General features: G+C 36.7%; 1 protein-coding gene across 1 annotated transcript in view; it reads left to right on the top strand.

Annotated features, from left to right (window-relative positions):
* HCRTR2 (hypocretin receptor 2) overlaps nucleotides 1-13752 on the top strand; it is a 113760-nt gene extending 100008 nt beyond the window's left edge. The window contains exons 5-8 of the mRNA XM_047860030.1: nucleotides 3402-3622; nucleotides 8934-9055; nucleotides 11147-11375; nucleotides 13701-13752. Coding sequence (XP_047715986.1) covers nucleotides 3402-3622; nucleotides 8934-9055; nucleotides 11147-11375; nucleotides 13701-13752 — 624 coding nt within the window. The remainder of the gene's footprint in view (nucleotides 1-3401; nucleotides 3623-8933; nucleotides 9056-11146; nucleotides 11376-13700) is intronic.
* The last annotated feature ends 2644 nt before the right edge of the window (nucleotides 13753-16396 follow it).

Consider the following 16396-nt stretch of genomic DNA (forward strand, 5'->3'; position numbering starts at 1 on the left):
TACATGATATTTCCAATTCATAATTGTGGTAATATCTCTTCCAGGATATATTTTCATATCAAAGATGATTTTAAAGTTTATTGAAAATAATGGAATAAATGTGTGTGTGTGTGTGTGTGCGTGTGTCCAGGAACTTTCCACAGTCAGATGGTTGAGCCTTTCCTAAGATGGCAGGGGAAGACCTTCCTCCATGGACAGCCTACCAGGCTGGATTTCTCAATTGCCCTTTTGTATGATTATTTATTCCACGTAACTAGGCATAAAAATTTACTGACTTCCATAATACATTGTGTTGAAGGTTATAAATGGAAACGATGGGAAAAAAGGTAGAGTCTGTAGTGAGACAGGACTGAATGCTAATTCTGACTTGTTAGATGGAGACATGGGTATTTTATTTAACCCGTCTCAATGTCTGCTCGATCATGTATAAGTGGGATTTGGAATTATCTGCTTTTAGGAACGCATTAATGATTACTCAAGACTATACATAGTTTGTGATGCTCAGTTATTATAGGCATTTTCTAATATTGTTACGTGGACTTTCTCTAGACATATGACTTATCAGTGGAGACTCATCCTCAAGATGAGTTCAGGATTAAACATATTCTATCCTTATTCAGATCATCAGCTAAAAGAGAGCATTATCACTGGTTTTGTTTGTTTTTAATTCTGATGGCAGAGACCATAGCCATTTTCCCTGTGGCAGTTTCTCTTTATGGGAAATATGTTTCTGACGGTTGAGGAAGTTATCAGCTGCAGGATATTGTTTCTTTCCTTCAGGGAAGCACTCAATAATAGAATTGCTAAAGTTTAAATGATCTCTAAGAGATCATTTAGAAAACAGTTCAAGATCATTTAGCAGACATTTATAGGGTTACTCATGCTAGAGTTTTTCTGGAACTTTCCAATATCCATTGCACTTTCTCCTCAATTATTTAAAAGAAAGACTGTTTAAAAAGAGACTCACAGAGGAGAAAGGATTCTCAGTGCCTACCCCCACAACCAATAATATAGATAAGAAGATTTTTAGGACCACCACTGTGTGAAAAGGTCAAGTCTACATGACAGAACATACAGAGCCAGAAGAGAAATAATTTATCAAATGTATTTCTATTTAAGGGCAATTTTTCATTAACTTCATGTGTTTCTTTTTGAGAGGGAATAGTTATTGGTCAACAGAAGCTCTGTGTGGAAATCAAAAATTTTCAACTGTGTTGAAAACAGTAAAATTCTGCTTTCAACGATTATCTAACACACTTGGATCTTGTGATGTATAAAAACAGAGTCCGTACGACGTCCATTCTGATAGAGCACAGGCACACATTGGTCTGTCTTGGCTTGCAGCACAGAGATAAAAGCAACAAATGAATAATCTTAACAGAACTAAGATGACCAAAGAGTGAGTCTTCGTGAGAATGAGAACACGGCTATGGTGTGTTAGCGCATTTTCCTCTTAAAAAATTATGCATGCTGAATTTTATTGTTTTGCTCACTAAACCCTATCAATCTTCATGAGTTTGTAATTAAGAAAATATTATACTTGGAAGGACTCCCTGCCATTATCAAATAACTTTGAAAAGAAATGGAAAAGTACAAGTTGTATAATTATTGTTACAAATTCCAGCTATTTGAAATGTTAATATAAGACCACAAGGGATTCTCACTATTTTTGTGTGCATTTTAAAGAACCAGACTGGAGCATGAAATTGGTTTCAAGCAATTTCATAACAATACGTACTAAACAATGGAGAACAGTTTATTTTTCTCGTCCCTTCATTCAAGGTTTGCACTGGCCAAACCTGAAAAACAAAGTCTAATAAAAAGCACTAGGCAGTTAAGTCCTATCTGTCTATCTGTCCATCTGACAGCAGATGGCAGTAGCGACGCATGAAAAAAAATCCATTCAGGTTTCTTTTGCAATTACCTGTTAGGTTTTCCCTGTCTTTACACTGAGGTATCTGAACAGAACTGGGAATTCCTCATGAGAGAATATGGTTGTCATTCTTTTACGTCTCTTTTTTGGCCAGTTTTTATTTCTCTTGCATTTTAATTAAGACTTGTTTTCTGGTTTTGTTTTTAATAGCAGTTTCAGGTTCACAGCAAAATTGTGTTGGAAGATACAGAGGTTTCTCTGCCTCCTACCTTCACTCATAAAGTGCCTCCCTGTTATCCATATCCCTCATTTAAGTGAGATTATATATATATATATATATATATATATATATATATATATTACAGCTGATAAACCTACACTGATTTACTAAACCCAAAGTCCAGAATTTACCTAAGAGTTCACCTTTGATATTGTACCTTCTATGGGTTTGGACTGTGTATCCAAATACATTGTATAATGTATATTGTATAATGACATGTATCCATCATTATGGCATCATATAGAGTATTTTTACTGCTCCAAGAATCCTCTGTTCTCTGCTTAGTAACCCCCCATCCCACCCTACCTCCAGCCCCTGGGAACCATTGATCTTTTTGCTGTGTCTCTGATTTTACCATTTCTAAGATGTCATATAGTTGTAGCCTTTTCAGATTGGATTCTTTTACTTAGTAATACACAATTAAGTTCCCTAAGATTTTTCATGGCTTAATATCTCACTTCTTTTTAGCCCTGAATGATATTCCATTGTCTGGATATACAACTTCTCTGTTTATAAAGAGATAGCTTTTCAATTTGAGCTCTCTTTAGACCTTAAAAAAAAAATGGGATATTTCAGGGGCATCTGAGTGGCTCAGTCTGTTAAGTGTCCGACATGGGCTCAGATCGTGATCTCACAGTCTATGGGTTTGGGACCCGTGTCGGACTGTAGGCTGACAGCTCAGAGCCTAGAGCCTGCTTCCCATTCTGTCTCCCTCTCTCTGCCGTTCACCACCTCCTCCCCTTTCTCTCTCTCAAAAATAAATAAACGTTAAAAATTTATTTTTAGGGGCGCCTGGGTGGCGCAGTCGGTTGAGCGTCCGACTTCAGCCAGGTCACGATCTCGCGGTCCGTGAGTTCGAGCCCCGCGTCGGGCTCTGGGCTGATGGCTCAGAGCCTGGAGCCTGTTTCCGATTCTGTGTCTCCTTCTCTCTCTGCCCCTCCCCCGTTCATGCTCTGTCTCTCTCTGTCCCAAAAATAAATAAACGTTGAAAAAAAAAATTTAAAAAAAAAAAATTTATTTTTAAAAATGGGATGTTTCAATTTTCTTTTCCACCACAAATCCTATTTGACACTCCACTGTATTACTCAAGAACATACTTAACTCAGCAAACATTCTGGGGGAAACAGGCCTTTAACCTCCCTGGACCACAGGCATCCAGAATACTCTCCTTCTTATATCTTTGGGTTACTTCTCCAAAGTGGAACATCCCTGAGTCAGATGGTAATAAAGAGTTTTCGCTCCTTTCAGATCCCTGGAACATCATCTGTAGTTCAGAGAAAATGGAAGCCCCTGCAGCCTACTTCACAGCCTCGAGGGTCGGGACAGCAGACCAAGTCCAGGATTAGTGCTGTGGCCGCTGAAATAAAGCAGATCCGAGCCAGACGGAAAACAGCCCGGATGCTAATGGTTGTGCTTTTGGTGTTTGCAATTTGCTATCTACCGATTAGTATCCTCAACGTGCTAAAGAGGTAAAGTTCACCCATTATTTCAAAACAAAGTGGCTGTCATTTCTTGGTTCTTAATTAAGTTATTTTTTTTTTTTCTTTCTTCTTAAGCCAGAGAAAAATCTAAGCCCTTTGCCTAGATAGTTGTCAGGCCAGATAACTGAATGTATTGTGACTATCAGGTAAGGCAGACAGCCTTTTTAGTATGCTCAGATTCTATAAGCTCTTGTCCATGGAAATTCTCTGTTGAGTGGAAGACATAAAACAGAGGTTCCCCTGACCTCTTTGAGCTAATTGCTGAGCCTTAGATGCAAAAAAAGTTCTAATGCAAAAAACAAAACAAAACAAACAAAAGAAACAAAACAAACCCCCCCCCCAAAAAAAAAAAGCAACAACAACAAACATTGACAGCTTGGAGTTCTTTTTTGATCAGAACAAATGGGCTTTCCAAAACTTTGTTCTCATACATAGGGAATTATGACAGGATTCTATCGAAAAAATAAAAGGAGATAAGAATGTTTTGTTAGCATCCTAATTATACTTAAAAGTGCATTTGTGAGCACCCACAAAAAAATGGAATCAGGACTCATACTGTGTTTTAAATGTTTAAATGAAAAAAAAAAGAAAGAATATGTATTTGCTGAAGTCACTGAATTAAGCTCAAGGTGACTATTAATAAAAACACACAACTTTTCAGCGAGAGAAAGTATGTTATTTGTTAGGCCGCAGATACACTGTTAAGTGAAAATAATTGACCAACATGAACAGCCAGTACAGGGGCCATGGTACACATGAACTTCACAGCCAGCCAACTTTATTGGGAATTATCATAACTGTTGCAAACGGACTGGCCCCAAGGTAATAGTAATTTTGTTTATAATAGGCTTCGAACTTAAACTGGGGTTGCTCCTCTCAGTTTTCCCTGATTCAGAGTCCATATCATATTCCTCACAGCTGGAGACTCTGGAGAGCGGCAACTTTGGCTGGAGTCACACACACTGAAGGTGGTAGAGCCAGCTGCAGAAATTTCTCATTCTCCTTGGCCCTTGTTTTTAAGGGCTTAATAACTTTTTCGATGGAAAGTGAACTTTTTGCTCAGTAATATTATTTAGTATAGATGCAGCCTTAAGGTGTAAGCTTTTTGGTAGCATGGAACGTATACTGACTCATGAGAAGACAAAAGCGACTTTGCCCTCCATAGCTTTTCATAATGCCTCTCTTATTTTTCTTGACCACAGAAATCCCAAACAAATTTATTCTGATCTCTGGATAGACGATCTTTTCTATTCCTAAGAGCTTTATAAACACGATATGCTACTGAATGATTTTCTCCTTTTTAAAAAAATTTTTTTGGACTTTGTCATCTAAATTCGATGAGAATGGGATTTACTGCTCTCAGGATTGCTTGTTTGGATTTCCTGAATCTTAGCATTTGTACCTGTCTTTTAGCTAGTTCCAAATATCTACTCGTCTGTCATATTTTTTCTTATTTTTCTACCTTTAACATCTCCCTTTCCAAGGAAAAATGGCTAAGAAGAAAGTCTATGTAAAATTTAAAATATTTTCGATTTTTTTGAGCATTCTGCTCTTTTCCATAAAACTTGAAAAACAAAAAAACCAAATACTTCAAGTTACCCTGAAGATTGTTTTGCTCTTTACTACACACATTTTCTTCAACTGCTTATTTCTTTGTTTGTTCTCGTAGATCATGCTTGTGTTTTCTTTCTCTCACCAATGAATTTCTAAATCCTTTTTCCTGGAAACAATTTTTGCCCAACTAGTCGAAACCTGCTTCTTTAAAGTAGTTCTAGTTTGTCTAGGATTTCAAAGATATATTATGGTAGAGGGTCATAACAGACCATTAATTCCATAACAGACCATTAATTGTCCATGTTATTTCACTCCATATTGTATTTTTGTAAAACTCAAGTACTCCACAGAACATCACTTTATTGCAGAAAGGCATTTGTATCATAGGCACCATCATGTGTAATCAAATTACACAATCAATGATGGAGTCTCTGGCAGGGAATGAATTATCTTCAGCCTATAAGATTAATTATTGGGTAGTTACAAGTTACCTACTGTTGGCTAGTGAATACAATTTGATAGATGAGATATTTCTGAATATGAAACAAATCTTAAAAATGATGTTTAAGGATAAGATAAATATTTTTCAGAGTTTAAAATAGTGAAGGTTTTTCTTTTCTTTTCTTTTTTTTTTTTTTTTTTTTTTTTTTTTTTTACTTATTTTGAGAGAGAGAGAGAGAGAGAGAGAGAGAGAGAGAGAATCCCAAGCAGGCTCAGCACCGTTACTGCAGAGCCAGATAAGGGGCTCAAACTCATGAACTGTGAAATCATGACCTGAGCCGAGATCAAGAGATGTTCAACTGACTGAGCCACCTGGCACCCCCAGAGTTTAAAATAATAAATAAAACACTAAAACTCATGAATTTTAAGAAGTTACCAGATGGCACAAAAACAGACACATAGACCAATGGAATAGAATAGAAACCCCAGAACTAGACCCACAAACGTATGGCCAACTCATCTTTGACAAAGCAGGAAAGAACATCCAATGGAAAAAAGACAGCCTCTTTAACAAATGGTGCTGGGAGAACTGGACAGCAACATGCAGAAGGTTGAAACTAGACCACTTTCTCACACCATTCACAAAAATAAACTCAAAATGGATAAAGGACCTGAATGTGAGACAGGAAACCATCAAAACCTTAGAGGAGAAAGCAGGAAAAGACCTCTCTGACCTCAGCCGTAGCAATCTCTTACTCGACACATCCCCAAAGGCAAGGGAATTAAAAGCAAAAGTGAATTACTGGGACCTTATGAAGATAAAAAGCTTCTGCACAGCAAAGGAAACAACCAACAAAACTAAAAGGCAACCAACGGAATGGGAAAAGATATTCGCAAATGACATATCAGACAAAGGGCTAGTATCCAAAATCTATAAAGAGCTTACCAAACTCCACACCCGACAAACAAATAACCCAGTGAAGAAATGGGCAGAAAACATGAATAGACACTTCTCTAAAGAAGACATCTGGATGGCCAACAGGCACATGAAAAGATGTTCAGCGTCGCTCCTTATCAGAGAAATACAAATCAAAACCACACTCAGGTATCACCTCACGCCAGTCAGAGTGGCCAAAATGAACAAATCAGGAGACTATAGATGCTGGAGAGGATGTGGAGAAACGGGAACCCTCTTGCACTGTTGGTGGGAATGCAAACTGGTGCAGCCGCTCTGGAAAACAGTGTGGAGGTTCCTCAAAAAATTAAAAATAGACCTACCCTATGACCCAGCAATAGCACTGCTAGGAATTTATCCAAGGGATACAGGAGTACTGATGCATAGGGCCACTTGTACCCCAATGTTCATAGCAGCACTCTCAACAATAGCCAAATTATGGAAAGAGCCTAAATGTCCATCAACTGATGAATGGATAAAGAAATTGTGGTTTATATACACAATGGAATATTACGTGGCAATGAGAAAAAATGAAATATGGCCTTTTGTAGCAACGTGGATGGAACTGGAGAGTGTGATGCTAAGTGAAATAAGCCATACAGAGAAAGACAGATACCATATGGTTTCACTCTTATGTGGATCCTGAGAAACTTAACGGGAACCCATGGGGGAGGGGAAGGAAAAAAAAAAGAGGTTAGAATGGGAGAGAGCCAAAGCATAAGAGACTGTTAAAAACTGAGAACAAACTGAGGGTTGATGGGGGGTGGGAAGGAGGAGAGGGTGGGTGATGGGTATTGAGGAGGGCATATTTTGGGATGAGCACTGGGTGTTGTATGGAAACCAATTTGTCAATAAATTTCATAAAAAAATAAATAAAATAAAATAAAATAAAAATGGGCAGAAGACATGTATAGACATTTTTCCAAAGAAGATAGACAGGTGTCCAACAGACACATAAAAAGATGCTCAACATCACTGATCATCAGGAAAATGGAAATCAAAACAAAATTAATTATCACTTCAGACCTGTCAGAATGGCTCAAATCAACAATACTGGCAAGGATGTGAAAAAAGAGGAACACTTTTGCACTGTTGGTGAGAATGCAAGCTGGTGCAACCACTCTGGAAAAAGTATGCAATTTCCTAAGGAAAAAAAAGTTAAAAATAGAACTATGCTATGATCCAGCAATTGCACTACTAGTTATTTACCCAAAGAATACAAAAATACTAATGTAGAGGGACACATTTACCCCAATGTGTATAGCAGCATTATCTACAATAGCCAAATTACAGACTACAGCAGCCAAAAACAGACTAAGAGTCCATACATTGATGAATGTATAAGGATGTGGTATATATATATACAATGGAATATTACTTAGTCATAAAAAAGAATGAAATCTTACCATTTGCAAAGACATGGATGGAACTAGCGAGTATTATGTTAAGCGAAATAAGTCAGTCAGAGAAAGACAAATACCATATGATTTCACTCATATGTGTAATTTAAGAAACAAACAAACAGCAAAGGGAAAAAAGAGAGAGGGAAACCAAAAGACAGACTTTTAATTAGAGAGAACAGACTGATGATTACCAAAAGGGAGGTAGGTGGGGGATGGGTTAAATAGGTGATGGGGATTAAGTAGTGCCCTTGTCATCATGAGCACCAGGTGATGTATGGAAGTGTTGAATCACTGTATTGTACACCTGGAACTAATATTACAGTATATGTTAACTAATTGGAATTTAAATAAAAATTTCAAAATACATAAAAAAAAAAGAAGTTACCAGAATTTTGCCTACTGAAAACTAGTTCCTCTATGGCCATAATGAATTCCCAGAAGACAAATTTCAACAAGGCTGGGGAGATTGTAGTTGAAAAATGGTGAAACTTTGATCAGTGCACAAATGTAGAAAGGAAGAAGTACTCAGAGACTACAGTTTAAGAGTGCTTTTTAAATGATGCCCCAAACAGAATATTAGCAAACATTGATCAATTGTATTTAGAAACAATATGAAAGAAGGAACATAGATATATATTTGACTTCTGTACACTTACCCACCAGAAAGAGTATTGCATTTACTATTTATGGGAGAGAAAGATCCTTCTCTGATCCGATTTGGCTTTTGATTTACTAATTGTGCCATGGAAATTTTGTTCAGGTTCTGAGGTTTTTCTAAACTCATGATGGTAGCATAAACCAATGCCCACTGCAGAGGAGAACAGGGGTTAAGCAGCTTCTATCAAGGGCTATGTTCACACTTGAATTTCATTATTTGAAAGGTACTTTTCAAAATCACATTGGATTTTCTGTCACTGTTTTTTGGTTTGGTTTGTTTTTCCTACAGAGTATTTGGGATGTTTACCCACACAGAAGACAGAGAGACTGTATATGCCTGGTTTACATTTTCACACTGGCTTGTATATGCCAATAGTGCTGCGAACCCAATTATTTACAATTTTCTCAGTGGTGAGTTTTCAACTGTTTCTTCCATGCAAACCACAATTCTAACCAAGGGCAAGGGATCAATGACAAGCAGGGTGTTGAACACTCTTGAAATGTGTAAAGAGCTCAAGTGCCATATAATGAGAATTTTTTTCCCCCGATGTAATTTGTCTTGAGTTTTTCTTCCCCTTATGAGAAGGAGCACATCTTACCTAACTCATCAGAGGAAATCACGTAAGCAATTTTCCCCATAAAATTTAAAAGAAATGTTGAAATAGGAAAGTGAAAATTGTAAGAACTGAATAACACAGAATCTTGCTTGCCATACATTAAACTTATGATTTACCAAAATGTAAAACAAATTTATCTGAAAATAAAACAGGCTTGCTATATTATTTCCTTTGACAACACTGAGATTGCCTAATTGAGGTTGAATTAGGACCCTTCCACTTTTAAGTAGGTTTCTGTATTTGCATTTCTCTTATCAGTAACATCTCTTGGGTTTATCTCAAGATTTCTCAATGACCACCAAAAAATGATATTACTCCTAAATAACGCACAAACTAAATCACACATACACACACACACACACACACACACACACACACACTCACATCTGTAATTGATTTAATCTGTCTCTGTTTATGGAACCAACATAATTATAAAAATCAATTAACTAATTGTTTTATTTACAAACATTTTTCCTGGATGACTTCTAAAACTGTGTTTTAATTAGTTGCATTTTTACATTGTCTTCTTCTCTATCCAGTTGGTTATTTCTTTCTCATTGCTATCCCTAAATATATGATCATTTTATGTGGAAGAAAAAGCAATTCATTTTATGACATACTTAATAAAAAATGTGTATTTTCCAACTTCATCTTTAGCCTTGTGGGTTGTACGGGTTGTTAAAAAAAAGACAATCAATTAGATTTTCAGCAACTTTTCTTGTTGTTTTTTTCTTGATCATGGCATATACCGTATATAAACCTGCTTTATTTCATCTTTCAGAGAATCAGGTGGTGTATATGTGAGCTTTATTTTGTATTCGGTTGTCCCTTTTCATGCTTTCCCCTTCTACATCCAACCCCTGTCTCTAAATTAAAGATGGCATTAGGTCTTAGATAACCAGATACAACTCACTGCTCATGTGCTGTGTTTGAAGAGCTAAGGGGCCATGTGGAGCTCTGTCTTGGAAAGCAGTGAAGAACCACTGCCTTGAGGTTAGGAAATGACTAAGGGCCTGACCCTTGCACTAAGCAGATAAAACCCACTAAGAGGTTGTAAGGAGAAGTATTTGAAGACAAGGCCACAGAACCAAGTCAAAGTCAGAGGGTTGAGTGAGGCAGGGGAGGTGCTGATAACCACTGGGGACTTGGCTGGTGCCTCCTATTTTGCTACACCCTTGAACCTTCCCTTGTTGTGTTGTCACTCAATCACCCAGTTTGGTAATTGAGGCTCAGAGAGAACACTGATGACTCCCAGTGCTGTTCTGTTCGTTTTTCCTTTAAAAAGATGATTATTTCATTTTCATACTTCTCCAGTTTCATGTCAGTAATTTAAAGGCAAGAAATAACTTCCTTCAGTTTTTTGTTCTGCTTTATGCCGAATTATAAAGCTTTAGAAATTTTCTACATATTTTAAGAATTTTTTTATAGATTCTTTGTTGAACTCAGTGTGCCAGTAGAACAGTTTCTTCAGAGGACAATAAAGGGATAATTTCTGTATAGTCATGGCTGTATACAATACAGCTTTCATCATTTTTGAAGTTATTAAATAACTCTGGACATCCTACTAATGATCACTTTTATTATAGTTAATCTAAATAACCCACACTCGCAAATACAGAAGGTTTAACCCTGAAGGAATAAATCAAACTCCAAGCATCACACATGAAAAGCAGTTACATTATTTTAGGGAAATACCTTATTGTTTCAGGAGTCTACCCAGCTTCTAATAACACAACTTCCTCTTCCTATTTCCCACTTTTCCCAAAATGTTGCACCTCATTGTTAGTTTGGCTCAAGGCAGCAGCTTATTTGTACCCTACTCATGGATTTGTTGAAACATGTTTATGCTTATTTCTTTTTCCTTTCATTCTCCCCGATTTGGCAGGAAAGTTTCGAGAGGAATTTAAAGCTGCATTTTCTTGCTGTTGCCTTGGAGTTCACCATCGCCAGGAGGACCGGCTCACCCGGGGCCGGACCAGCACAGAGAGCCGGAAGTCTTTGACCACCCAAATCAGCAACTTTGACAACATATCAAAACTCTCCGAGCAAGTTGTCCTCACCAGCATAAGCACACTCCCAACAGCCAATGGAGCGGGGCCACTTCAAAACTGGTAGAATCTTCTTTCATATGACAGGGATATCTGAGTAAAACTATTCTTTTTTAAAAATGTCTGTACACACAGATTTTATTATCCTAACGATCTGAAGCTAAAATTACTTTGTGGCTCTTTCTTTCTTTCTTTCTTTCTTTCTTTCTTTCTTTCTTTCATTTTCATCTATTGCTCTTTGGAAATAAAAAACAAAGTCAGTTTAAAATAATTTCTCCACTTTTGATTTAAACATGGTAGAAGTCTGACCTTCAACTGAATTTATTTCAGGCTATTTCAGTTTTAGTTTCATGTATTATGATTTATGTCAATTAAATGTTTGAATATTTTTAATTCTAATTGTTATTTTAATCTCTCACCTTCAGATCGATTGCAAAAAATTACCAAAAGTTATCCGATGATTTTCTTTGGTTTACTAAAAGAAGTAACAATTACTAACTCTGCATTAACAACACACATGTTAGTTGATTTCATAGTTTTAAAAAAATCACAAAAGACTCATTATGATGTGCCATCTGAGAGAATATTTATATACAAAATAGCATATTATATTAGATAACTCTCAAAAGCTATATTTCAAAACTATCTAAAAATATATACTATTAAACTTTATTTTCCATGAATCTTATCACCCATTTACACACTTTTCTCAGGTCTGTAACCTTACCATTGCTAACGTTTGTCATCTCAACATATGGCCAGTAAGACTGTATTAAAATAACAATTTTGGAGTAACTACAGATACATAATGATCTCCGTATCTAAGAAAAGACTTCAGCATTTGAGAATCAGATAGGATTCTTCTAACCAATGAAAATGATATAGTTGGCCTTGCAGGATTAGATTAAGAATACAATTTACAAAGGAAAGGGGTAGAGGACTACCAAGCCACAGCTGGGTCCCATATGGGAGAGTTACTACTGCCATGGAGATTCCTTGGTAAATATTTGCGTTTATTTACATTTCATAAACATTTATCAAATATTTATGGAAGCGCACCCACTGTGCTAGGTGCTAGGGAATGAGGTAGGGGTGGATGTACACGTGCCTTCAAAATTGCTCTAGGTTACTGAGGGGGACATGTTGATAGAGTTTGCAGGGCAGCCAACTTCTCTGGGGGACAGATTTGAACATGGGTGGAGCAGCGGAGCAACCCACGTGGGACGTACACAGTAGAGTTGTGCTGTTTCCCATTCATTCAGTGACACAGTCTATGTCTGCAGACTCCATGTAGACCAACAGGTGGATAGAATGTAAGTGCTGGCTCTTAGCTCGCACCCAAATGAGGAGTCGCCCAGCATATTTTGTACAAATGTGAGATCTGCAATTCAAAGCACTGGATATTTTAAACTTGTCCCTCTTCAAAATCTCTCTCATTCAAATATTCACTTTAAAATTGAATTAAAAGTAAAAGATATTCATGAAAGCTGCTCTTCTCCTCATGTGATAGCAGGTGTCCTTATTTTACTGAAATACAAGATGTGGAGAACAATATTTAAGAAAGATTTTTATAGAAGGTAACAAATAATCTTGTTCATCTCTATTTCCCAACTCATCGCTTTCTGAAAGAAGTAACACAGCCAGATTATCCACAAGTTGTTTTCCTGTTTTAGAGTGTGTGACGACCGTGTGCTTTTTGCTACTCAAAGCCAAAACGACTCTCACATACAAGGTTTATTGAAATTCACTTGTTAATTATGAGTAAGATATCCAACAAAAGCGAAATGTTATAACTCTGTCCTTTCTTCCCTTTGTACATTGGAGAACTTTCTTAATTATGCTGCATGAAAGGAGGGTTGTAATTTTCTGATTGTCATAGGAGCTAGCATTTTAAATAGTTTGAGGGTACTTCAAGTAATACTGATAATATGCCTTAATGCCTAAGTAGTGTCTCAGAATAAGAGCTAAGTTATTTAGATTGTAATATATCTAGTTCTTTATCATTTAAGAAAGAGAGGGATTGGGAGAGGTAGAGCAAGCCAGAGGGAGTGGGAAATGGAGAGAGAAAGAGGCTCAGAGAAGCAGCAGTTGTATGATCGCCTATTAAGGACAAACTCAGAAGTCAAGATTCCTTTGCTGTAAATCAGTGATTCTCAAAATGTGGTTTCTGAACCATCAACATCAGCATCACCTAAGAACTTACTAGGCATGCACATTTCCACCCTATCTCAGATCTGCTGAATCAGAAACTTTGGAGGTGGCAGCCAGAAATCCGCGTGTTAACAAGCCCTACAGGTGATTCTGAAACACCTTAACATTTGAGAACCACTGCTCCAATTCCCACCTGACACCTGCTAAGTAGCCCACGTGAAGTGTTTTACTGCACAGCTGTCTACAACGGGCACGATCGTCATCACTACTGTCAGCCTGGCCAAAGGTCTGAAAGAAGAGGTTGAGTATCAATGATGAATGTCACTCACTGTCATCCTACTCAAAGAAATAGTGGTTTACAAAACAGTGGCCCCTGTGTTATAAGTGCAGGGTCAAAGAAGGCTGGTTTTAAAGCACGTGTGTACTTTATGGATACTTGGATGACTTGAGTTCCTAACTAAAACTTTTTAAATCTCCACCGTCACTTACGCTTACTAAAGGCTGTTTTGTGGAAGCAGACAGTTTCTAAGAATGATCATTGCCTGGAAGGAAAACAAGCAAAAAACCACCAGTACCTACCAGAAACCGTGGTAATGGAGTAGCTGACTGTGCAGGTTGCTTCCAATGTGTTGATACAGGAATCCTTCGAAGAGGTCTGGATTTAGAGTGGTTACCTTACTAGGACAAATGGTAAAGAAAGAGATGTTCCCCAAACCTGCCAATCTTATGGAACAAAGGGTCAACTACTCACCTCATTATGTGCTAAATAACACAAATGAGAGACTTCTTATGAAAAGAATGTGTTGCAACTGTTTTATGCTTTACATAGACTATCGCTCTTTTTTGCTATGTTTCAAGATTTAATGTAAAATGTCATTAGTGTTACTGAAATTTTGTTATCAACAAGGATGTGATGATTTTATCTAGCACAGAATGCATTTGAACTTCATTATTTCTGAATTTCTACAAACCCATGATATTTGATATTTGAATTCGTTCATTCTTGGGAAGGGACAGCTCCCAGTTTCTGAGGAAAATGATGTATATTCTCCAAGTCTTAGAGTGTTTCTTGGATATTAAATGTTACAAACTATTGATGAGTTAATTGCAAAAGTGTTAGGCATAATGATATTGAATTTCACTCCCAGTGTACATTATTTTAGCAAAGATACAGCTAAATATGCTTATAAAATGTAGCCTGAATATACATAAGCCTGAAATATCAAAATGACAAACACCCAAACATGCTTGTGGACACAGATTGTGAGGAGGGCTATCATTGTTTTAATACCAGTGTAATAATAATAAAATCTTTCACACTTGATATAAATCACAATCATAATCAACTGCATTTCAAAACAAATCTGGTTAGTCATTGCAATTTAGAAAGTTTTTCAATTCCAGTTAATTTTACAACAACTTTTCTACTTTCTACAAGTTGCAAGTCAAAAAAAAGGAAATTCCATTAGTTATGTACAATTAGTTTTCAAATGGCATGAAGCAAAATAATTGACTTTTTAGAGATAATATGTAAACAAAAAACATTGTTAAAGCCTATTCTACTACTTTATGTACCTCAGAAAATGAAGTGCAAAGGCATGGAAAACACTGTTATCTTCCCAAATTCAAAGAGGATTGTTTTCTAGAATACTGCTGCAATTAAAGTGGGAGCAAAAAAAAAAAAAACTCCCTCCCATTTGCCACGTATTTCTATTCTCTTAAATTTTCTTTCTCAGCTTTGGGGTTAGAATGTCTTTGAAGTTTTTCATGAAATGTATTTCTATAACTGTTGTATCCCATGTGTGTGAAATCATGTCACTTGTTTAACAATTATCTTATACATTTAAAGTTCTTTATGTCTGATTTACTGTGTCTTCATGAAGAAATTTCTTATCAAATCCATTGAGATTACATACCAACTATGAAAGATGCTCACTATGCAGTTTTTCTTAAATTTTTTTAATGTTTATTTATTTTTGAGAGAGACAGAGACAGAGACAGAGACAGAATGTGAGCAAGGGAGGAGGGGCAGAGAGAGAGGAAGACACAGAATTCGAAGCAGGCTCCAGGCTCCGAGCTGTCAGCACAGAGCTCAACACGGGGCTTGAACTCATGAACTGTGAGATCATGACCATGATCGCTTAACCAACTGAGCCATCCAGGTGCCCCTCATTATGCAGTTTTTCAGTAAAAACTATATTGAGAGTTGTATAATCACATTCACACTGACCTCTCTATTGTACGAAAAATCTTGTTGTCGGTTGGATATGCTGGATATTCACTCATAACTAGTGTCAAATCTTTGCAGTTAAGGATTAAATTAAGCCCTCTGGTGCAGTGCTTAATGACCCAAATATTTTTCCCAATAAGTTTACATAACCGGGGATAATCATGATAGAAAAGGTGTTTAATGTTGTTTTGGAGAGCAGGTACTAAAATAAGGATGGTTAAGATTCAAACAGAAATGTTTCATAAAAATTATTGAAAACTATTTACAAATATCATTAAATTTTGGAACTTTTATCAGAGTCAAGAGATTGGATCTTGTTTTGATTGAGAGAAAATGATGCCCTTGTGATTTTCAATTTATCATGAGACTAATAAGTATGGCTTGCCCATCATTAAGAAATTTTTTCATTGGTCATCGTATCTAGAACTTTTAGGGCTCTTTTAAGTTAGTGATACATTTAAAAATGTATATTTTCTGTTTTTCACTTCCTAAATGATTCTGATACATGACAGAATCAACTGCCACGGACTTTTATTTAAAAATCCATTTCTACTCAGCACTGTTTATTCTAACTGGCATCGAAAATGCAGCCGCGGTAAGTGGACAAGATAAGTCGTTGGCTCCATCTAGGCACATGCGATTTGAGTATGAGGTGGTTTCTAAAGACCAAGTGAAACTCTCAGGGTAGAATCTCAAGACTAGTTAC

Source organism: Prionailurus viverrinus, chromosome B2 (genome assembly GCF_022837055.1).
Source record: "Prionailurus viverrinus isolate Anna chromosome B2, UM_Priviv_1.0, whole genome shotgun sequence".
Classification (NCBI taxonomy): domain Eukaryota; kingdom Metazoa; phylum Chordata; class Mammalia; order Carnivora; family Felidae; genus Prionailurus; species Prionailurus viverrinus.